The 25525-nt window shown below is 28.5% G+C and overlaps 2 protein-coding genes across 4 annotated transcripts in view; one reads left to right on the top strand and one right to left on the bottom strand.

Moving 5' to 3' along the window:
• LOC129958298 (alpha-1,6-mannosyl-glycoprotein 2-beta-N-acetylglucosaminyltransferase-like) overlaps nt 1-25525 on the bottom strand; it is an 84238-nt gene that overhangs the window by 47727 nt on the left and 10986 nt on the right. Inside the window, exon 1 of one of the 3 annotated variants that reach the window (XM_056070687.1) lies at nt 25076-25188. The exons of the other annotated variants lie outside the window; for them this stretch is intronic. The gene's annotated coding sequence lies outside the window, so the exon portion shown is untranslated. Of the gene's footprint in view, nt 1-25075; nt 25189-25525 lie in introns of those variants that run through there. 3 annotated transcript variants of the gene reach the window in all.
• LOC129958300 (glycine N-methyltransferase-like) lies at nt 2701-19490 on the top strand. Its single transcript, XM_056070690.1, has 5 exons — nt 2701-2998; nt 11835-11962; nt 13793-14046; nt 14934-15097; nt 18638-19490. Exons 1-5 carry the CDS (start codon nt 2793-2795, stop codon nt 18804-18806), a joined length of 921 nt encoding a protein of 306 aa, XP_055926665.1. The 5' UTR covers nt 2701-2792; the 3' UTR covers nt 18807-19490.

Genomic DNA, 25525 nt, shown 5'->3' with positions numbered 1-25525 from the left:
CATGACAACACACTATCGAATTTTGATAATTTCGAAACACAGAACATCTGTCGTTCGGCAGGGAGGAACGGGAAATAAGCGAGCACGTTTGGGTCAACTCGTTGTTTTGACGTGGACGTTTCGATAAACGCTTTATCGAATATCCGTGTGGTTTTTAACCATCTATTTAGTTGGATTTTTTAAAGTCAATTTGTAATTTATTTATTCAGAAAAGTGGATATTCATTAAAAGCGTAATTATTAGAAATTAATAATTACTATGCAATATCATATGCATGATTCTAATTAGAGATACTTGCATCATATGTTAAATTTGATAAATGCAAGTTTATTAATCATTGCAATCCTTCTTCATGTGGTAACACTAGGATATACAGATTTCATGATTAAATAAGTAAATACAAATCGCTTAGCAATTGCTTACAGTTATGAAAATTGTACCCATTTATTGTTAACACTTACCTTTTCTCTATTTCTAATTATTCGTCTAATTATATATAAGATGTTTTTTTTTTTTTGACGAATTTGATTCAAAACTTTTAATTGGTAAAAGCAATTTGGCTTAAAATATTTGTGACTTGAATCCCTGGCTTTTGATGAAAAATATTTTAAATGAGAAATAATTATGTATCTCAATTTCCTTTTCCAGGATCGTGTGCCATTTACTAAAGATGATTAAACAGCAAATATCAATGATTATTTCAATGTTTTACATATTTAATTAATTAATTTAGTTATATGTTTGTATAGTAATAATAATAATCAGAGCAGAAATTCATTTGAAAAGGCAGGTCTTACTAGTTTATGGAGAGCATAGCAATTAAAAAATATGTTGCATTCTGACAGGTAGATGTTGGCTTTAACCGATTATCTACTAAATTGAAGTCATTTCTTTTACTCATATTCTCATATATTAAAAACATCGATGTTAAGCAAGTTATAATTTGCAAGAATAAAATAATGTCTTTTTTTTTCTCATTTAGTTGCTTGTGTTACGTAGTTTATCCCAGGTTTAGGTGCAATAAGGGAAATTATTTTTCTAATTTTCATCTAAATAGGAAAAAAATCGTGTAAATGATTGCTATTTTTTACAATTAAGTAAAATAATGCAAAAAAAAGAAGATAAATATCGCTTATACTACTCGTGTATAAAACATAACAAAAGAGAAATCTTAATTGTTGTCAAAAAATCCGCAGTGACATTTTTCTGAAACTCCACGTTTTTCTTAAAAAAATGAATAAATAAATAATAATAGAGATATGTCTATCTTTCCGTGTGTATGCGAGCAGGATGAATCAAACAAACAAGTTAGATAGGCAAATTTTGGCACATTTTACCGAAATTTCAGATCCAAATTAAAAGAAGGATTAAATCTATTAGAAAAGCACGATGTGTATACATATATCTATTCTTGTATATAAGATCAGGATAATTCAAAACAGGATGAGCTAAACGACTGAAATTTGGTAATCGGTCTTTAAACAAAAATTGTGGATTTGCATCAAATTTTTGGCTAAATCCGTCGAATGGAAGAGGTGATGGTGGTTGAATTTCAGATCGACTCTTTTCATTATATGATGAAGTAAAACCCAAAAGGTTCCATATTTTGCAAGAAAACTAGAGAGGTGGACACCATCGCTGGTTCAATAATGCTTTCTATTTGTTGCATAAAAAGAAATACAGCTGTTATAGTCAATATATGAAATATATAATTTCTGTAGAAAGTTTGTGCAAAGTATCAAATATTTTTGTTCATTCCCAGAAGGAAAGATTTCGTAATCTGTATACGTAGGTTTAAAAAACAGGGAAGTAAAATGAAGTTCAAAACTCATTTACAGTCTTCTGCATAGCTACAAATAGTTCAGATACAAAAAGTTTAGGTTTACTAATAGGTTTTTCGTAAAAGAAGTGACAACTTTTAAATTTATAAATCTTTTATATTTTATAACGTTTCCAGACACATTTTAAAATTTGTTTTTTTTCCATTATTTTTCTTAAATATATCTATACAATAACACCTAGATATTCTTCAAATTATGTTTCTTAGACATCGTAAAATGTTAATACAAAACAATATTTTTTTTAATATTTCACCAGTGCATTCTGCAGAAAATTGTTTTTCATACATAGCCGATAACAATGAATCACTGATACATCGCAGATTTTCAGACGTCGCATTCTCGCTGCACTCAACAACCTTAAACGTCGCTTTTTCGTCATGTCATATCATCTTGGATCAAAAAGTCATTTAAAAAAATTTAATTTGAATACCTACTTGAGAATCTCAAGGCGAAAAAACTTTTATCACTGTTTATTTAGCCAAGTATTTGTAAAAAAGGTGCAATTTCAGAAATCTAATCGAACAGATCACATTGCTAAGGTCGACAACTTTTTACCTGATAAGGATTTTAGCAATAAAATATTACACGCTATATCATGTGCTCCCGAAACTGAACAATTCTCTGATGAATTTGATGATAAACATACTTATCCAAAAATTGTTATTGACACACGGTAACCTGCCCCTTTCAAAACCATTCTAACGCAACCGTTCGCGCCATTGGATTTCGTAAGCCCTGACTTTCTTAAAAACAGAATTTTTCGTGTATCAAGTAGAGATAAGGCCATTATTCTTCATCGCCATGGTAAACAGAATGACGCAAATCGCCTTTATATAAAAGGATACGAAAAGTAATTTGGACATCTTATTCCATTAGGTGGTCCTTAAACGCTAACCTAAACGAAAACTCATTAAATTTTATTAAAGTTTCTGAAGTTTATTCTGTGCAGAAATGGCAGACATTACTTTTCGTTTGCGATCATTAGGTGTTGCTACTGAGGGTTTGCCTGACCAATATGCCGATGGAAAAGCTGCAAAAGTTTGGGAAATCTACATTGGCGAAAAGAACGATCGCACAAAACATTACCGAGATTTCTTAGTCAATCTTTTGAATGATCACAACTGTAGCCATATACTGGATGTCGCTTGTGGAACAGGGTAAGTTAAGTAATTAACTAATTGACTCAAAAAGACGTAATGTAACACTGGCAAGTACATCGGACACATTTTAAAGAAATGAAATTGTATAACAACAGAGATAACTTTCTAAACTGTACTCTGTAACTTTCCAGATTCAGTGCAGAGTAAATGTATTCTTGAAAAATCTTCAATGAATGATTGAAGGAATTAGATTGAGTACAGAGTAAATGCATTCTTAAAAAATCTGTAGCTAATTGAATGAATTGAAAAGAAACTAATGAAAGACAATATTTGATTGAGTTCAGAAGCTTTAAATTTGGGTAAAAAGTACTTCATCAAATGGTTTAAATTCTGATAACTAAGTAATCATTGGTACTTAATATTTTTATAACGTAAATATTCAGAGCCGTATTACTAAATATTAATTGCGAAGTATTCGAACACATAACATTTCGGAAATTCCACATAATCTACCGCTTCAGGTTTGCATAAACCAACACAGGCATCCATTTTTCATAACATAACCCAAAGTTGAAACTATATTCATACTGGGATTCCAATGGGCTCTGCGTAGATATAATCACATATTTATTTAATTTATGGGGAAGTTAGTGGCTATTTATATGACAAAAATGTTTATTCAAATCGATGTCTTCCTTTTTTTCCCCATATTCAGAATATAATCGTCGTATTCTTTTAAAAATAAAAGGCAAATTCAGTAAAATATTTGCCTTTTTTTTATAGAGAGAGAAAGGAAGTGGTAGCGTGCTGTGTATTAGAGCATATCATTTATTCACTACTCTTTGGGTAAAAAGACAAGTTGAGAACTTCCGCTCTATCCAACCCAAACCTATAGAAAAGGAAATCTATGTTGTCATCACATTTCATTGTTGCTTAATACCATGAAAAACGGAAAAAGCAGAAAACCACGTACTGCATTTGTAAATACGGTATACTATCTTTTTAAGTTTTACCAGAAGCTTTTTAAAAATGAAACAATTCATAGTCCAATTAGTTTAATTATCAGTTTGGAATAAAAGTTTTGGTGTTAATGTATGTTATATAGAGAAAGAAAAATTGTAGAAACTGAAAACAATATTAAAAAAAAAATTAAATGTATGATTGTTGCTGTGTTTTATTATTCTTCATATTGAAATAAAAGATGCATTAATGTAGATGTCATTCCCAGAAGGACGTACTTTGAATGTTTCTCTTTTTTCCCAGCTTCCTCTAACACTTCCGTTGGTGAAGGTTTCGCTTTTAAAAGAAATCCGAACCAGTTTTGACACTTACAAATGAGTAATAAAAATTCACTAGACACTACTTTTATTACAAATAAATTAGTAATAAAAATTCACTAGAATCCTTTAACTCAATCTAGGTTTTATTTATCATTCCATTATTGTTATCACAATGAATTGAAATATTCATTTTAACGTAAATTGATGTTTCTAATAATCTGTAAAACTGTATTTGCTCTGTGTTTCCCATTCTGTTTTTTTTTTAGAATATCACCTGATTTAGCTACGATACTAAAATTAAATATTATTCAATGTTATGATAATATTGACATTGAGCTCCAAAAAAAAAATCTCTCAGTTAAGCGAAATTTGAGTTCGTTTTTCAATTATTTATTATTTTGCTACAAAGATGTAATGACTTAATACAATGTATGACTGAAAATGCATTGGTTGCGATTATTTGAACAAATTTGTAACAATCCAAATTGAAACTTAAAGGTTCAGGCAGGATAAAATTAGAATAACTTTTTCTATTTATACTGTTGATTAATCAACTTCAACAGAAATGAGAGTAGATTAGTTTCTTCAACTTCTGCTGATTTTTTTTTATTCAACGTAAATAAGATATCCATAAAAAAGAAATAAATTCTAGATGACCATTGAGTTCAAGAAAGCATCATGCAATAAATATACTTTCTGCTTCGTAAAGAATAAAATAATTTAAAAATATATATATATCTAATGAATAATTATTTAGGAAATATCATAATCGTGACTAATTAAATATTAATCGGACACAATCTAATGCCAAAACAATTCTCAAAAATGTTTTCTTTATCCAATGCCAAAGAACACACCCAAAATGGGTTCATATAATGAAATATTTTAAAAATTAAAGAAGGTTTTACGTACCATACACACACTAAAGTAAGACAAGCATGTTAAAAGAGGTTTTGGTTAATGGTTATATTATGCTTAATGGAGTACTAAAAAATACTACATTGTGCGAAACGGTGTACGGGAAATGTTGAATTGTTTTTGCTTAATTCGTTAGTTTCACCATTTCTTATTTCATAATGACGATGAATGCGATTCGGATTTTTTTTTTTATAAAGAAATGATTGTTATTATTTCCGGGAAATTTTTATTTTGAAATAAAACAGCGTACTTCCACGAATAATAGAATTGATATCTCTTTAGATGATTTGCTTACTTCGATGGTCTAAAAACAATCGATTTTTAGATTTTCAAAATATTGCTTAGATCGGCAAATGGAAAAGGAAAAATTATTTTTCAATCAAAGATCTGGAGTTCAAAACAAAGTCGCAAAAGTTTGAGGCGTAGGTAGAAACGATTTAAGTGAATTGAATCGTAATTGCATTTATAATATTTTTAATTTTTATATCATCAACATTCAGGAATTTTTTATTCATGATATTCATTATGGCTTAATAGCCTTTTCCTATTGTTTTCTGCGCCTTGCACTTTTACGATTTTTATTTCGCTCAGATATTTGTTAAAAATTATTTTTTAATACGCTGATAAAATAGTTATTAATTTATATTTATTATTTTCTTATTTTTATAGTTTTGTTCTAATATTCAGTGAAGCTTAAAAAATGAAACATCTAAGCCTTATCCAGTAATAAAACGCTGTCACACTGGTGTATAACGCAGTTCAGTATTATATCAAAATGGTCTTTCCTTAAGATTATATCCATATTCTAAACAATCCTACGAAATTTCATTATGAAGAATATTAACTTCTATTAATAATCTAAATCTATAACAATAAACATTTTAATTTGTACATAACCAATATAATTAATATTCTAGTGAACCTTAGTTATATTATGAACTTGAAATACATTTTTAATTCCTTTTTATAATAATCTTAATTTCTTTTCTTAATTAGTTTGTTATATTAATAAAAAATATTTATATCAAAAACAAGATTGTAAAAGTGAAGGATTAAGCATACTGGAATTTTCTACACAATTTAATATTTTAAATTTCAATGAATTTCGAAATTTTTTTTCTTAAAATTACATGGTGAATTAATTTTTAAAAAATGCTGCTTGATTTTTGATAAAAAAAAGTGTAATTTCCCTCTTTTTATTACATTATTAAGAAAGTGTTTAAAACTTTATTTTTATTATTTTCATCGTTTTAGTCTTGATATATTTTATAACTCATAGTTACAAATATTACGGAATTTAAAATTTAATACATCTCAAATTAATTTCTTGTTTGCGTTAGCTTTCTGAAGTTAATTTTCAGTTAAACAATCTTCACCATATCTGCTTTAATATTTTTTTTAACTTAGCAACAGATTTGAATCATATCGGAAAATTTATTATTAAAAAATGTTTTCAAAACAAAATGCTTTATCAGCTTTTTTTTTCTTAATACGTCATTTTCGGTTTTTTTTTTGTTAATAAACTTTGAAACAATTTTTAAAAAGCTTCTGTGAAAAAACGCATAAAAAAAGGTAAGGTTATAAAAGTGCGATATAAATTTAAAATCATAAACGCAAGGTCACGCTGTTCTGTCACATGAAATGGAATATTATTTAAGAACGAAAGTGGTAATAAATATGTCTGAGCTGTAAATTTCGCTTAGCGCGTGAAAGGCATGGTATGTTTGTCCCACCCCATAAGAACTATTCAAAAAAAGAGACACGCAATTTGAACACCAATGGCACTGTTGTATTAGATTACGTAAAGCACCATCTAGGCATTATTCATTTTTATTACTAACTTTTACTATTTTACTTAAGTTTAACTGACATAAGTTATTTGTAATGCACACTGTCTCTACAGCCTGAGTAAAAACTTTAAGGCCAGTAAACATTTTTGAGAAAATGGAAACATATAAACTGAGGAATTAAAATACCATTTGATTGATAATTATTGAGCTTAAATAAAAGTAAAAAAAGTAGAAAAATTAATTTGCAAATATTTTATTATTAGAAAATATTACAGAACACATAGATGAATATTTGAGCCTGAGTAAAAACTTTAAGGCCAACATAGAAAATAACATATAAGAAAAAAATTACAAATTCTTAGAAGGCTGTGTAGGAGCCATTTCTTCGAATTACTTCAAATATTCTTGTTTTCATGGACGAAACGAGTTTTTGACAAAGGGTGGGGTCGGTTTTATACCATTCATCTTCGATAGTAGATTTCAGCTCTGTTGTTGATGTAAAATGTCTCCCATTTGCATAAACTCTTCTTGCTAAGTGACCCAAAAGGTTCTCGATTGGGTTGCGGTCAGGTGATCTAGCTGGCCATTTCACAGTTTCAACATTGTTGACTTGGAACCAATTTTTTGTTCTGTTACTCGAATGGATCGATGCAATGTCTTGCTGATATTTCCAATTTTCTCCAGCAAGACATTCAGCATTTGGCAAAAGATGATTTGTTAGGACATTTTGGTATCCTTGTGAATTCATTCTACCTGAAACGAATGCAATTGAGCCCACACCATTGTAAGCAAAACAGCCCCAAGTCATGACGGACCCTCCAGATAATTGGCGCTTGGAGAATATTTCTTTTTCATTTCTTATATCATGCCAGTAGAAATTCCAGCCATCTGGTCCATCCAAATTCCATTTTTTTCGTCAGAAAAAATAATTTCTGTCCATTGGTTGTTCCAGGTCATGACTTTCTGGCGAAAGTTCAAACGCTCTATTTTGTGTCTCTGCAGTAACTGAGGCTTAGTCAATTTTGCTGTATAAGTGAACCTTCCAGACCTTCTAATTGTGTTATAAATCGTTTTTTGACAAACTTTTAAACCTGTCGTCGGAATCAGTTTCCTGGTTGAGTACTTTCTAGTAGATGCAAGTTGGCAAACTCTTCTTTCATCACGCGAGGACAAAGCTTTAGGTCTTTTCCCAGTATTCTTTTTACCATAATTGTCTTTCAATTTTAAAAAAAATGTTGACTACAGTCTTTGACCTTCCTATCTTTATCGCAATAGCACGACTACTCATTCCTGTTGAAGACAAAGCTTCGATCTGTCCTCTTTCACGATCAGTTAACTTCTTACCCTTCGCCATCTTCACAAAGATCACCAATACTTTGAAGAAACGTATGCCAAATATGAAAATTGCAGCGTTGTCACAAGCTAGTAATTGCAATGGTAATTACATGATTATAATATATTTATTTTTAAAAAATGACTGGTGGCCTTAAAGTTTTTACTCAGGCAGAAATACTAACTTTTTAAATAACCACATGTTTCTCATAATTATGTATTTACAAATTATGTTTATGGCATTTATTTCTTATCAATGAACTTTAATAATTAATATTATTTGAATCCCTTTTATTTTATTTTACATTTTCTCAAAAATTTTTACTGGCCTTAAAGTTTTTACTCAGGCTGTATGTTAAGAATTATTGAATAATTTGATGTGTGTGAATTAAGCAAGAGTTTCTTTAGAATTTTTAAAATTTTTGTTTTGAGAAATCGAGAAAAGTATTTTTGAAACAGGAATAATGACTATTAATATTTTAAAATAAAATAGAATTATGAGAAAGTGATCGTTTGGCATTTGAATAGAAAAAATCGATTGAAAGTCAGCATATGCTATTTTCCACCAAACACATTTTTAAAAATTATTATATACCTCTGAGGAATCTGATGAAAAAATCCTTTCACATCTAAATTGATTTCTTGAAGATGTTTCATTATAAAATGAAACAGTTAACATTTTGCGAGTCAGTCAATAAACAAATAAAATTGTTTTTGTTAAACACATTTTACAAAATCCATATAATTAAAATATTTAATCAATTTAAATTCCAAAAAGCCCAGTTAATATGCTTCCTATTATATTGTATTATTACTTTTATGAGCGGTGATGAATTAACACGTGTCTATCAAATGATCGAAAGCTGAGTATATATATTTATAAAATTGAAAAGATTTAAGCCATATGCTACACGTTCATTAGCAGGTTAAAAATCTTTTTTATTCTGATGAATTTTCTCGACATTGTTTTTTCCTGAACTTGCACTTAATGTTTGAATAATCAGTGATATAATAATAATCTTAACAATCCTGCATTGCAGAATGATTCACATTTAAATCAATATCATTTTCGAATCTTTTCAATTTTTATTGAGTAATTTGATAAATATCTAATAAAGTTATTCATTTAATACATTTTTGGCTTGAAAGGAAGATTTTTAATAAAATTTTAACAAACCAAATAAAGGCTTAACTTAAGGCTGCATCAAACTCTCTTCAGTTTAAATAAAAAAAAAGGAAAAAGAAGAAATGCATTGAAAAAAGGCTATTTTGGTGATACCAAATGGCTCATAAGCCTTGAAAGGGTTAAATAAGTAATAATAAAAGAAGATTCAAAAATGTATTGAAATATTTTCCTGCATTTCTTACACTCATTTATATAACTTTTTAAATAAAGAATCGCGTTTTTGATCAAAATATCAATGTTAAAAGATTTAGAAAAGAATATGCAATATGTATTTAAAAAAATATTTGCTAATTCTCTGAGACCCATAAGAAACAAATCAGTTTCTTATTTACGCTATAAGCTCACAGTATAGACTGCTATATTAATATATAAGTTAATTAATGCGAATACTCATGTAAATATGATTAGTTAAAATATATCCGACTTCTTCAAAATCTTTTGACTCATTTTATTACTCATGCGTTAAAATAAAATTAAAAAAAAATCTTTTTACTTATGTGAACTAAAAATATGGTCGAGTACACAATATTTTACAGTTTATTTCAGAAATATTTTGAAGTTAATGATGCATAGTGATGTTATGCGCAATTAACTTCAAAATGTTTATTTTTCTCAATAAAAGTTCACAAAGATTTTATAAGCTTTCATTGTTTTCTTTTGACGTTCTTATTTACGCTTGCAATGAATACACATACAAGTTTCTAAGCCCATTGATTCAATTCTATCTACTATGTTTTGCGAGCGTGGCTGAGTGCCAAATCTTGAATTGTTATGCTTGTGTTTTGAATGGCTTTTCACAATCGACGCAGGTGATTTATGTGTCAATTTACGCTATAATGTATTTCTCTTTTTCAAAACTGCATTTCAGTAGCTGTCACTGTCATCGGATAATTAGGAAATAAATGTTGCTTTTCAAGGTCTTCATGAACTTGACTCCCATATGAGCTTCATTCTACGGAAGCTCAATAACTAGGAAATGCGATCTAAAAAGTAAATTAAAAAGTAATTTTACTGCCTTTTTGTTTATACATTTTGGCCTCGTTTATTCCCCAAGAAACAGATATTTTAAATTTACTACCTTTTTCTAAATCGATCCTACAAAATATATGTATTCGAAGACGTTTTTATAGCTAAAACGTGGAATAAAAGATCAATTTCAATGGCACTGGGTATGTTTTATCGATTGAAGCACAAGACTTTGTTACTAAAGGAAGGAAAATCCAGATGTTTAGAATAAATTGTTTTAAACAATAAGGTTTTGTTACAAGAGCATTAATAAAACAGAAAAAATAAAAATTTTGCTTATTTTCTTTTCCTAAATCAAATTTGTTCGGAATAAGGCAAACGAATGATTCGCTCTGATTACTCCAGGATTTGATTTGGTTTAGTTATATTAACGTCCCGTTTTAAAGCAACACTAGAGCTATTTTGGGACGGACCTCGTAATTTTAAACACTCCAGGACCAAGACCAAGCTTCGCTAGACTTTTTTTTTTTTAAATATAAAATCGTGTTTTTTCGGCAGAAAATATTTTCATACGAATTCCATACTCATTACGTATAAATATTTTTCAATCTTATCTACATATGAACTGGTCATTTAAATAAAAAAAATCATGAATACACTTAGTTTAACATGTTATTCGAAACAACCTGCTATATTACAGTATTCATTTTACAGTTTATCTATTCATTACTTAGATTTTTGAACTCGCACTTAGTTTCACTATGGTGAAATCAGGTCTGGCGCTATGTGACATTGTCAGCATGAGAGCAGATAGAAAAAAAAAATAATAGTTATAAATTTTGTGTGTGGGTGTAAAATCGCTTTTTTTCAGGAAACACACTTATATAGATAAACTTAAAAAGCGAAAATATTAAATATGAAATAAAAAATAAAGCAAAAAGCGCGACTCGAATCGAAGACTGCAACACAGGCGTCATTCATGCTTTTCTGACCACTGTATTACACTGCCGATACTTCGAAGCGAAAATTGAATATACTTATTCTAATAATAGTTATAAAATTAATAATAATAAAATGTTTGTGTAAAATCCCGTTTTTTCAAGGAAGACACCTATATAAACTTAAAAAGCAAAATCTTATCTAAAGTTTGATCCAAATCGTTAGAGCCGTTTCCGAGATACACGAAATAAATTTATAAATATACAAGAAACGTTCGTTTAAAGTTATAGAAATAAAATATGCTCTAATTTGAAAATTTTGCTCTAACTTATGATAAAGTAGTATAAATATTATAATAGTATAAATGTTTTAGCTTTAAGGGAATACATTAGAATCAAAATATTTATGATCATATGTTTTTAAAAGTATTAAACTGATTTTAGGATGAAATAAAAATCTTTTTTAATTCTCATTCTTTTCAGGATTGATTCCATACTACTGTTAGAAGAAGGCTTTAAAGTTATGAGTGTAGATGCCAGTGACAAAATGCTGAAGTACGCTTTGAAAGAGCGTTGGAATCGGAGAAATGAGCCTGCTTTCAACAGCTGGGGTAAATTATAAATATTGTTTGATGAAGATTAAAATGCAAGTATCATTTTACTGATTAATAATAGAGAATTTATGCATAAACATAGAGATAAGTATCGCTTAATTAGGTGCGATTGTGCTAAATGAGAGGAGGAAGAGAATATGTCATTGCATTTTTTTTCCGCACAGATGCTCTTTATAAGCTTACTATGATGACAGTTTCTCAGTGACATCAGTTAACGTCATGAACTTGAACTTCCGGCTTTCTCGGTAAACCAAAAGTGGGCATTTTTGCAGAAGTCTGTGTTGCCGTATTCTCAACTTACATTGGCACTATCGCATCTTATACTATGGCCTTTATTTGCAGAAAAAATTATATTGTAAAGAATTGAAATATATTTTAGGTTAAAATATTAAGTAAATTTGCTTTTATATTGACAGCAAGTAAAGTAGTTTAGTTTATTTTTGGTATTATAGTTCTTCAAGTTAAAAAAAAATCAAATTATTAACTGTTCTGTACAGAAATTAGTATGGTCTCTAATTGTATTTCAAAATATAGAATCAATTTATGTCCGAAATATTTTACTTTTTTTATGTCTTGTATGTTATTAGTTTATAATTAAAAGAATATTAAATAATATTTTATGCATATTATAACGGAATCTTTAAGAGAGTAATTACGGCAGAAATCCAAATTGCAAATCAACTAACAAAAAACACATTCAAGTTGGTCACAAATTTCAGAAAATAAGCTGAATCTCAGGAAAAATATTATAATTGCCGTTTTTCATTCTAGGTCGATGATTGTTTTGTCTATTAAAATGTGTAATCAATAGGACCCGTTTAATTAATGCTTATGAGTTTACAGAAAATTATTTTTGAAAGAAAAATTAGCCGCATTATTAGTTTTATTATAATTCTCTTCAAGAAAATTTCTTTAAAATACTATAGTAACCACACACGGAAATGAGATTCTCCATATAAAAATAATAAATAAAACGAAAATAAATTTTAAAATAATAAATAAATACATTTAAAATAGTCCTCGAAAACCTTTTATAAATAATTTGTAGCGTAATAAAAGCTTAAGGCATTGTCAAAAAAATATTTCTATTTTTTTAAAACAAATACATAAAAATAAATCTTTCTCCAGGATTTTATTTTTTCGAAGAGCAAACTGCTTCTTTGTTTATTGTACAAAAAACGTAACTTTGCCTGCCTTTAGCACAACAGGTGAATTTCTTTGTAGAAGAGAGATTTATGTATTTTATCTTATACAATTGAACTTAATTTTAACTTTAAGTTTTATAGCCAGATTTTTAATCTGTCGCATTCTAGCAACTTTTTAAAATTTATATTCTGTGTATTTAGGTAATAATAAATAATACCTGGAGAAGAACCAACTAGAATGGAGTCGTTATGATCAAATATTAAATTTCTTTCCATCACTTACAAATTATATATTTCTTATAATTAATAGAATTACTTACAAACTTATAGACTGACTCAACAAAAGAATATTAAGTTGCCAACCTCATTTAAGCCAAAATCTTGAAGAAGAAGCAAACTGATTTATAAGGAGATTGCAACCTTGATATTATGATTAGGATTTTATTCATTCTGCAAGAGCAAAATATTATTCAATTGCAATTTTTTCTTTGAAATAGCTTCACAGAATTTATTTATTTTGGATAGTAATCTATGATATTCCCCCAAAAAGATAGTTTCATTTATCGAATGAAGAAATAAAATAATCGAATGATTCGTTTTTCAACATATATTTCAGATTTAAAGAAGAATCCTATATTATTACACAATCTAATATTCAGACAAATGTTTATTTTTTTAATAGTTATTGAAGAAGCCAATTGGCTGACTCTGCCAGACGATATTGTAAAGCCAGATGGTGGGTTTGATGCTGTCATCTGTCTGGGAAATTCTTTCGCTCATTTATTTGATTTGAAGGGTGATATGTCCGACATCAAATTGGCGATTAAAAATTTCCACGAAATGATCAAACCGAATGGATATCTTCTCATTGACCATCGTAACTATGATTACACTTTGAAACATGGAAAGACCCCAGCAAAAAGTATTTATTACAATGTAAGTTTCTTTTTTTAATATTTTTAATTACTTCGTCATTCTCTGAGCGTTATTTCCCTTTTAAGGTAATATTTTTAAATCGAATGTTCAGTTCTTATCTATAAAAATGAAGACACTAAGAAAGTTATCTCACAAAAAGAAAATTTCGAAGAGACAACTTTTCCATTTATCTGTCTGTAAATTTGATTCTTATCAAATCATATTTGATAAAATTTTGACCCATTTCCTACTTAAAAAAAAAATTGAATCAATTATTTCGAAACTATGATAAGATTACAGATGCTTGCACTAAGTGCATACGGACGGAAACTTCACTTCTGTCTTAGTTTTCGAAAATGATAACTGATTTTTATCTCGAGCAGTTTTATTTCTAGTTTCTTTATACATAGTTTCTAGATCAATGTGTTGCTATGTGGCTGATGATAAGATGCCATAAATTAAAGTAAGATTGCATTTGCAATGTTGACGTTTAAAATAAATATAAAAATCTCATCAATTTTTGTATAAATTAATATTTATAATGCTGAATGAATGATTTAAAAAAATTAGACAAATAGTCATGAACTAAAATTAAATTAAAATGAATTTGGACAATTTAGAACTAAAAATGATAAACACTGTAAGGGGGTTGTCCACAATAGCCGTAAAAACATCTGCATTAGTGACCCTTTTCCCCCAGGTTCTTTAGAATTGTTTAAAGGACTATAATGCACTTTTCATGTTTACCATATTATGAACATCGCTCTTTTGATACTGAAGAGGAAAAAAGGGGGGTTGGAGTTTTTTTTTTTTATCTTCACACTGTTGACTACTTCCAACCAACAATGATAAAAATTTTACAGCCAATTTAAAGAGGTGTCTCATAATAATCTTTTTTCATTTTATAGAGCAAACATATTAAAGGTATTCAGACGTCTAGGCTGTTCGTTGGAGATAAACCTACAATGGTAATGCTCGACTATATAATAGATATTTCTGACTTAGTGGATAGTTTTGACAGAACCGATTCAGAATACACCAAGAAAGGACGTTATCATGGAATTCCGGTGGAGTAAGTAAAAAGTTAATTACAAATAATTATAAATATTGCATGAATTAAATATCTATAATTATATGAAAAGATTCTACTATACGATATCATTCTATATTATTTTTAGATACTATTAATACTAAAAAGTTAGAAAGTTTAAAAAGATAGTATTAGGCATGGTTTTACTAAAAATAATACTCAGGAAAAAATAATGTCTTTTGATGATTAACTTAAACGAGGGGGAGAAAAAGGAAAAATATTTTCAGAATTACAATTCCAGATTTGATCTCAACTAGGACAGACCTGCAAACTCCTGAAAGGAATAATTTTAATGAAAATTCTTCTTACATGTTCGATTTATTAAGAATGGATGCAAGGCAGTATGTATGCCGCATCTAATTATTATCATACAGATTTTATTTTATGAAAACGGGAAACGAGAAGATTAGAAACTGTTTAGGATATGTATATGTTTTAACTGCAGTACAAAAAGTTTGGTTTATGAGGTTGTAATGTTATGAATAAGCTAAACCTTTCAGTAATAAGCACTTTCAGGTAAAAAATATATTTTAATGAAAAATAAACAAATATAAAAACGAGAATCTGGAATCCTTTTGCGAAATCTAAACACTGAATACTTCTTCTGTAGATTCAAAATTCTTTAGTAATGTTATGGTGTAATACAAGGCTGAAAAAGACTTTTCTAGCATTGTTTTATAAAATGAATGACAAAACAATTGTGCTGAAATACATTTCTAAGATTCAGCTTGGTGGGGAAGTGAAAAAAATGTTAATACTGCATAGTAATGTTATTCAATTGTTAGTTTCAAAATAAAAAGGTATTGTTGAAAGATATTGAAAAAAGAAAATACTGGCATTGAAAGTCAAAGGATACGATTTCTTCTGAAGGCTGAGAATAATAAATCGGACTTGACATCTCCTGCCTGTATACGAGAAACTTCAGAAAAAGCAAGATGCTATTTCAATTCAATTTCTTATGATAGAAAAACTGATTATTCTTATGATAAAAAAAAAAATTAACAATTCTGACATTTCTGAGAACTAATTTGCATTGTATTTGCCTTTCGGGAATCTTGTACAATTTTTGTTTAGAAACAAAAACTCCTCTTCTTATTTTATTGTTTAGTTGAAATAATGAAGTGGTTAGAAATCAAATATAGTTTAATAATAAGTTAATTTTTCACACTTAAAACAGTGGGAGTGTTCTCCATTGGACTTTGATACATTTAGATAATTTAATACATTTTTATATTCCCTTTCTCTCCTGCTCTGCATCTCCTGAACGTATAAGGTGGATAGAGGGGTAAACCCTCGAAGGTCATGGCTGTTCGTAAGTGTGAGTGCTTTTCCCTCGATTTCCAGCTATATTGAAGCAGTATGACGCATTTTATGTTAAATAATAAAAATGGTGAAAACTATGCATTTCAGAAGTCATTCTGCCCCTTAAATGGATCCAAAATTTGGCACATATCTTATTTTGGGCTACAAATTTTATTTAATCCGGTTTTTCACTTATGCGTAAATATGCAGACCAACAAGTAGTCATCCCTTTGACAGATTTAGTTCAAAACTTAATAGACATCCAAAAATTTGACAAATACCAGATTTCTGTATATCACATTTCATCCATACAGCTCATTGCGTTTTTAAGTTACCGTGTGCACCTGCATATTGACAGGAAAAACAGACTTCCCCTCGATGGACTTCGTCCAAATTTTGAAAGATATCTACAAATTTAATATCATATTTTCATACCGAATACCATAGCTTTTGTTCAAAATGCTTTGGAGTTATCGTGTTCAAAGACAGACGAAGCGACAGATGTACAGACAGAGACAATTTTTTTTTTAAATTTGAATTTAGGAAGATCTGAGACTCAGAGTTTCTTCAAAATCTCAAAGTCAATTTTTTTTTGACGGTTACATTACTATTTCTTTGTACAACGCGTGTGAGAAAGTAAGAAACTTTATTGACTGTAATTTTATCAAATAGATTTATCGTATTGTATTTGTCTAAGAGTGCTAATCATCAACATTTATTATTCCGAAGTGACAATTTATTAGATGAAATATGCTTACACTGAGACAAAATTGTAATTTTTTAAATTATAAATTTAACTTTTAAAAAGCTATGGAAATTTTGAATAATGATAGAGATTTAATAATGTGAGCTTTTCTTTAATAACAAAACTTTGAGATCTGAGTGTAAAGATATCGTGACAATTTAATTTCAAGATTTATTTTCCTGAGGATTTGAATAGAAAAATAAGGAATATTTAAGAGTTGGAAGCGTTAAATGTATCTGCAGTTTTCTGTTTAGGATTTTTTTTCCTCAGTAAATGAGCCATAACAAATGAGCTCATTAGATGTTATCATGTTCCCCAAACTTCAATGTCAAATGAATGTTAAGGCATATGACCAATGACAGTGTTCTGACCCATATATACAGCAGAACTTTGTCAGAACATGGTCTCGAACTATTGACCAACCCATTTCGAAATTGAGACTACTAACATCGCAGCTTTCGAAAGTATCAAAATGAATTAGATGTTTAGAATCTTTTATAATGATCTATCTTTTGGAATTATTTCACGTATCTAGCGTAACTTTCACGAGAAAGAATCACTATTAAAAGTTAGGATATTTCTCATGAAAATCAGAAATAACTTTAATTTGATTTATAAAATTGAAGTTTAGGTTTAAAAATTACAACATAATTTAAGACAGATGAAATCAAATTTAAATGTATAAATATGAAGATTAAGACCGAATATAAAGAAATTTTGATAATATAATTACCTGAGGTCAAGAATTTGTCTTCATAGTCATAAAATATGATAAGACTGAGCCGGACTTCAGATATTCTAATGCCGAGGTATACATATACTCCAAAAATACTTTTCAGAAATTCACAGAACGCTAGAAAAGTGTCTTCTCATTCGTGTATCTGAAGCTGGCGTTGGCTCTATTTCGATATTTGTTAATTATTAAGTCAGCATATTTTTAGAAGAAACATTCTCCCGGTGCTTCATCGAAGACAGACAGTTCCTCGTCATGGTTTGCATATTGCAACATAAGAAGGTAAATGTCCTTTATTCCTTTCGAAGCAATTTATGCTGACGTTTATCAAGGAAAAATTATGCAATAGTTCCATTCAATAGGATTAAACTTTCCTGACATTCATTATAAAAGATGAAAATCTATCATCGGATGATATTTTATTTCAATAATCTAATTTTTTCCAATATATTAAACATTTAAAGTCCAAATTTCAAATGGGATTTCATGGTATCACCCTATGCAAAGAAAACCGGTTTGAAACTTGAGTCTTTAGCAATAGCTTGCTTCTCCATGTTCTAGAACATGTAGAATTCCAAAATGGTATTCTTGAGACTTCTCGCCTTTTTTTTTTTTTTTTTTTTTTACAATGCTCTGAATAGGTGTCCTTTAATTCATGCAGAACCAATTACAAATTATGCATTGAATAAAACATTATAATTAATTTTCCTCCGATATTAAATTTTGGTTTCTTTCTTTGCAGTCATTTTAGGTTGTCATATTATCCCCACCGATTGGATTCGTTTACGGCAATACTGAAGGAAGTATTTGGAGAAGACACTCACCACGAAGTTTATGGAGATTTCAAACCCTTGGAAGAGGAAGAAGATCCTGCATTTTACATCCATTTCATTCAGAAAAAAGCAGAGTAAATATTTCCGCTACTTCCACTTTTACGATAAAAAATGTCAATGTAAGCATCTTTATTAGAGTTACGTACGATGCATTTTGCTGAGTTATACATTTATGCACACTATGGGTGCTATTTTTCATGTGTTATATTAACACATTTTATTATAGTTATTATTTTACTATAAATATTTCCTTTTATATATTTTGTTTACAATACTGTTGTGAAGTGTTTGCTTCAAGAATTCTTTTTATTTTTTTTCTCTAATTATTGAGAAATGTGTTTAATATATTTAAAATAATGTTTATTTTAATATTTTTGTGAAGTTTTCTGTTTGGAAGTACGCATATTTTGTATAAAAAATATACAATTGAATGAAATGGTAATGTCGGAGAAATTTGTAATGGTAGTGCAACAGAATGAATCAAATGATAAAAAATGGTAATGAAAATAATTTTACAATGCATATTTTTATATTTTTAAATGTTTTTTGCTATAATTTTTTTTTATGTTTATAAAATGTTTGAGTGTAATTTTTTTTGTGTGAACTTTGCAGTTGAATGATGATGTAGGAATGTTTGAGACATTTGTAGTTGTATAATGGTATGATTTATGTGTAGTCGTCACTGATATAACGTTGTATGTTAGTATTTCGCAGGAATGATGATGTAATTAATTTGTATTAATAAAATTATTTTTTTACTTATTTGAGGACATTGATATCCTTAATTTAAGATAAATTTTTTGTTATGTTTTCTATAGTTAAAGTCTATCCGTTTCAGAATAGAGAAATACATCTTCAAAGAATTAAAGAAAAAAGAGGTACATTTGAAATTTACCAATTTTTAATTATTTGTTTCAAATGGATATATATATGAACGCAAATGTTTTGAATAGTATTGAAGTTGCTACTTTGCACATTTTAGACAGAATTTACAAAATAACAACAGAAGAAAAAGTTTAAAACGGTTTAAAATAATTCAAAAGGGCTGGAAAAACGTTTTTTCAATTCTGATAAGAGACGTGAAAGAAGGCGAAATATAATCAATGAAAATGTATATAAGGTACCTATGTACATAAGGTTTTTTTTCTGACAGCAAATAAACTTTAAATTGTAAGTGCATCTATAAGAGATTCCGCTGCACTTTTAAACTTTGAAATTCGAATGTTATAACAACTGACAGCAGTTTAGAAAAAGGAACAAATGCCAAAAAGTTGAAACACGCACAACATGCGTAAAACCAGTTTTATCATGTAAACGCTCATTGTTCAATCCCCCGCCCCACTGAAAAAAAGAGAAAAGAAATAAATCGCTGATGGGAAAATATTTTGTATAAAAGTTTGGTTAAAAAACCAATACGAGTAAAAGGAAGCTGTCCCCCCCCCATTTCTCCCAGAACACAAATTTTAAATTCCAGTCCTTCTTCAAATTGTTGCTTGCAATTTAGCTAGCAAACATTATCAAATTGCTTGCAAATTATGCTCACAATTTAGCGATTTTTTAATTAAAAAAATACAAAAGAATTTTGTCATCTTATTTCTTTGACCTTTTGGTTAACAACAGAATTAACCAAAAGGCAATGGAATAATAAATAGAAAATTCCACGTGATTTGTTAGATATTCTAATAAAGAACACGGCATTTTCATGGAAACAAGCTTTAGAATACTATAGATCAATGATTTTGAGATTCCGGGTCACATAGAAAAGTACCGGATGCCTGAAAAGTTCATGTCATTTCCTGCATCAGCAATTGTACACAAAAATAACTAGGAAATTCTTCATTAAGAGCATTTAAATGCCATTCATTTTAAACAGCTAGACTGTTCTCTTCTCCATTTTATATACATATACGATGTAGTGCGTTTTGTGTTTGGTTTCGTAGTATTATGAAAGAAAACGGAGTATGCATTTTAGTATTTCTCTGCTGATTCATTCAAATTTGAATCGAATCTACAATTGGGATGTCAAGTCCGTCTATCAAATATCATATTCCTAATTTATCGCGCTTTTAAGTTATATTGACATGCAATCAAATGGATGGGTTGACAATCAATTCATTAACGAATGCATTCCAAAATTTACTACAGATTCGTGATTTAAGTAAAAAAAATAAAGGCCAAATAAAACTAATCTATTTTTATCAACAAACATCTCCCAAAAAATAGTTAGTTCCCAGTCCCAACACAGTAAATACAATGGAATAAGTTATCGATACTGTATATTCCAGAAATTCAGTATGCATGTTGTCTGCATATTTTAATTTACACATAAGTGAACACGAAATCTTTCGAGGGTTTTTTGCCAACTCCCTTAATCAGATCAGATATAGACAACTGCATGATAAAATTTTGAGTTGGAATTGCGTCATTTGTGGTTTCGAATCATTGTTGCAATCAAATTATGTTGAGTTCTGATGATATGCAACTTTTCTAATATATGAGTGCTTGAAGATCATATCTCATATTTCTCAGGAAAAGTGCTCTGGGCGCCATTATCAAGGGGCTGAAATTGAGGAATCATTTACTTTCTCAAAAGAAAACAACGTTTTTTTAAAAACTAAAATTTAAAAAATTAAGATGCTTACAATTAGGTATGATAAAACTACAGTCCTTTTTACATTTTGGAAATCGATTCTAGCAAGGTTTCACGAAACAAAATCTCAAATATTTTTGTGTAAACGAGATATGATAACCAAAATCAAATTTATTTAAAGGAAAGTTCATCAAGACATTTTCATAGATCTTGACCATGCTGGAAAAGGTATACTTCATAACCCTGATACCTTTTCAGAATATTAATACTCCAAATGAATAACTTTGTTCGTCTCATTTTGTTATCAGAATATAATCAGTTACCTTGAAACCTCTCAGGTTCTATTTCGATTCCATACGCAAACTGCGTCATTGACATTTGAAGAAAAAACTCATCTGTTTTAGTCGTGAACGTTAGAAAAAATTCATCTTTAATGAGCAATACCAATTCAATGTTAAATGTTAAAGAATCATATAGACAACATTTGGCAGAAATATATCTTTTCTATTTAGAATGTGGAAAGGGGGAGGGGGCAAACAATATGACATCCATCTTAATATATCACTGAAAATATAACATTTTTTTGTCATTGAATATTCAGTGAAGAAGCAGTTAGCATCTTGAGAAGTTATTTGGTATTGATGTAAAGCAAAATGAATGAGAAGAGTCAGGAATAAATTTCTTCAATAAATTTTCTACATTGCTTTAAATATATAACAGCACAAGAAGCTATTATGAGCAATGAAAATAGTCCTGTGGTGAAAAATGATGTAGATATAATTGCTAACAATTATTCTGATATTTGCATGTAGATATAATTGCTAACAATTATTCTGATGTTTTTATCTTCACCTGTAAACGAATCCTTCGCTGATAATATAGCTGTATTTCTGGCACATATTCAATATAAGAATTTAGAACCAATAATGAAAATTTTATATACCATTGAATTATTAACAATATTTGACAATTATTAATAAGCTTACCGAACTTATAAAAATAAATAAAACCTTAAAAAATATATAAAAATTTGAATATTTTCATGTCGTGAAGTGCGAGTTTCTCGGATATTTTAAAAAAGAAAATTTAAAATTTTTACCTAATTTCAAAATATTTTTTGAATGATTTAAAAATATTTCAAGTAATTTATTTATTATTTAACATGAAAATTTTCATTTTTTTTTTACATCTTTGCAATGATTTGGATATCCATTACCGAAATCTTTTCACAGATTTAATTCAATGATAAAGAAGAGTAACGAATTCAAAATCATCCCCAATTTTGGTGAAATAATATTTCTGAGTTGATAGTATAGTTTCTGTGTTTTTCATGTCATTCTTGCGCACATACCCTACAATATCTGTAGTTGAGATTTCATTTTATTTCTTTGAATGGTATCTACCAGATACCCTGCATTGTTGTTGTTTTTTATATTTGCCCTATATATTGAATGAAGATCACTTTTTTTTTACATTCTGCAATACATATATTCTCTCTTTCAAAATGTATTAACTTAATCCCAGCCTCTCCCAAAATTTTTGGAATATGAGCTTTCAAACGCCTTAACAAACCAAAAAGGCGTTCAACAAAATATTTAATACAGAAAAGATGTTAACAATCATTAATTATCATGCAAACGTGAGAACTTGAAACCTTTCAGAAATAAGTAATGCTAAATTCAGCAAATTTGCTTATTTCAATTTTGTTAATAAATTTTGAATTGAAACTATTTTTTATAAAAAGAATTTTACAGAAAAGAGAAAAAATATTTAAATAATCGTGATATTTCGCATGATTTTAAGAAACAATTTGAAACATAAGAATAAGCAATTAAATAATCTAATTTTCAGATAATTTGAATTTTATTCAAATATTTTACTTTTATACTTTTTATTAATAGTTCAAGAATATTAATACATATTTTTTACACAGAGCTCTATACTTTATCCAAATATTTAAATTTGTATAAATATGTGTTTAAATGCGAAACAATATTTCGTAAAGCTCAAAGGAAGGGGGACAGAAATATTAAAACACAAAATTGAACAATAGGAATACAATTGTCTCTGAATAAATGTGAACATGAAATTGATTCCTTCCCTCTGTATAATTTAAATACTGCCGTGTAATTTACAAAAACCGACCATCTGCTTTTCGATTTAAGAGAGAGCAGATGCATTTTTATTTTTGGAGGTAAAGATAAACATTTATCGGCATAATTTCTTTTTTTTTTTTACTATTATCCATTTAATAAAATGTGCTGCATGTATACAGAATTTCTCCAGAGTAATATGGCAGGATTAAAATGATTTTTTTCTCTTTGAATCTTCATTTCTCTGAAAACTCCCAGTTATTTTATTATCCCCTTGACTTACAAAATTTGAGGATCTGATTATATAGATGGGCCCTTTACTATTTCATTGATCCGTACAAGTACCCAAATGTCAGAAGCGTTTTCAAATAATTTTGATCCTTTAAATTAATTGCTATTTTGATTTAATTACAGATTTTAAACACCAGAAACTATTTTTAAAGGTGCTAATCGGATGCACCATTGTACGAGATGGAAATAATTCAGCATAGCACAATTTTTAAGATTCTTTTTTTTCTTCATTTCAGACACGCGAAATCATTAAAAAGAGTTCGAAGAACATAGAATAAATATTTTTAAAGTTAATTTTACATTAATTTATTAAAACTGATTAACTGAAATGTTTAGTTGAAATATATCATACTTAGTCATAAACGTAATAAGTAAATTATTTTTATTAATTAATCAATTATTAAGAATTAGTTTAAAATAATGGAATGCAACATTTTGAAATATTTCATATTTCTCGAAAACGTTTGGGTAAAATGTTAATATATTGCTATGGGGATTTTTATGCTAACTTTTTTCTCCTGAAATCAAAGAATGACTGCATTTGCAAAAATGTTAGCTATCGACCAGATCAGTTTTGAAGTTCTGTATATAAGAAACTCAGAGGCACTAAAATGAGTGAATATAGCGGATTAAGATAATGTTATGTTAATACTTTATAATACGATTATGTATATTATAATTTATTATAAAAATATATTATAATCCATAGATAATGTAAAACCGTGAAAAAATCCATACAAAAATAAATTCTGTACTAGTTGGCTGAAGAATTTTTCGTAGGATATAGAGATGAAAGAAATAAAAGCCATACTTTGTTACCGAAACTGAATATACGAAAATTTTAAAACTAAACTTCCAATGTATGTGCAAAATACATAAAATTTGTTATTGCATTAAAAATGAAGCGAATATTAACAGTAGGTTATTATAAAAAAAAACCACATTCATGCAATATGTAGGTATGAAATGAAATCAGTTTACGGGAAATGTTGTTCATTAGTTATCCTTAAGAATCGAATAAAAAATATCGAAAATATAAAAGAATTTGTAAATTAACTTGATTATTGATTAATTCAAATATTGAATTTAAAAAAACAAAGAAATAGTGGAGTTAGATACTCGTTAAATTGATGTGTCGTGGCTTAAACGGAAAAGTATAAACAATGTAAATATGTATATCTACACAATGCAACATTGAAAAAGAGCTTATTTATTGTGCATTAGTACTTTTTATTAGTACTTGAGTAACTTGTATGTAATTAGTACTTGTTACCAGTACTTCAGTAATTATTATGTGATTAGTAGTTCAGTATTTTATTTATATCCTTTTAGTATTCTTTAGTATCCATATTTTAGATTTAAAAAAGACGCACCTGCGCATCGACAGTAACGCTTAGAAGCGAGTGCTGAAAGTTGCTCGTCAAACCCGGGATTTGAAGGAAGGCCAATTTTGAACTGAATAACAAATAGAGATGAAATACGTAGATATCCCTACTACGCTACTCCTCCCACCCCTCGCCATGCTCCACTTATCTGCAAATGCCACGAGAACAAAAACAAAATTCAGAACAAATATTTTCGTATTTTTACTCTTGTACGGTGTGTGTGTCTTTCAGCTACGGAGAAATCGATTTCTATCAATTTTCTTTTTTTGCTGTTGGTTTTAGATAAAAGGGTTTTAAAAAAACTGAGCATTGTTTGATGATGGTTTTAGATACATAACTATAGTCAATTAGAAATTAATATCAAAAATATCAATTATTATTTGTCTGGAACCCAAAATTTCGAAACGTTTTGCTGACTTGATGAGTTGAGAAAACAAT

The sequence above is a fragment of the Argiope bruennichi genome, chromosome X1 (genome assembly GCF_947563725.1).
Source record: "Argiope bruennichi chromosome X1, qqArgBrue1.1, whole genome shotgun sequence".
Classification (NCBI taxonomy): Eukaryota; Metazoa; Arthropoda; class Arachnida; order Araneae; family Araneidae; genus Argiope; species Argiope bruennichi.
This window is presented reverse-complemented; position numbering and strand designations above follow the sequence as displayed.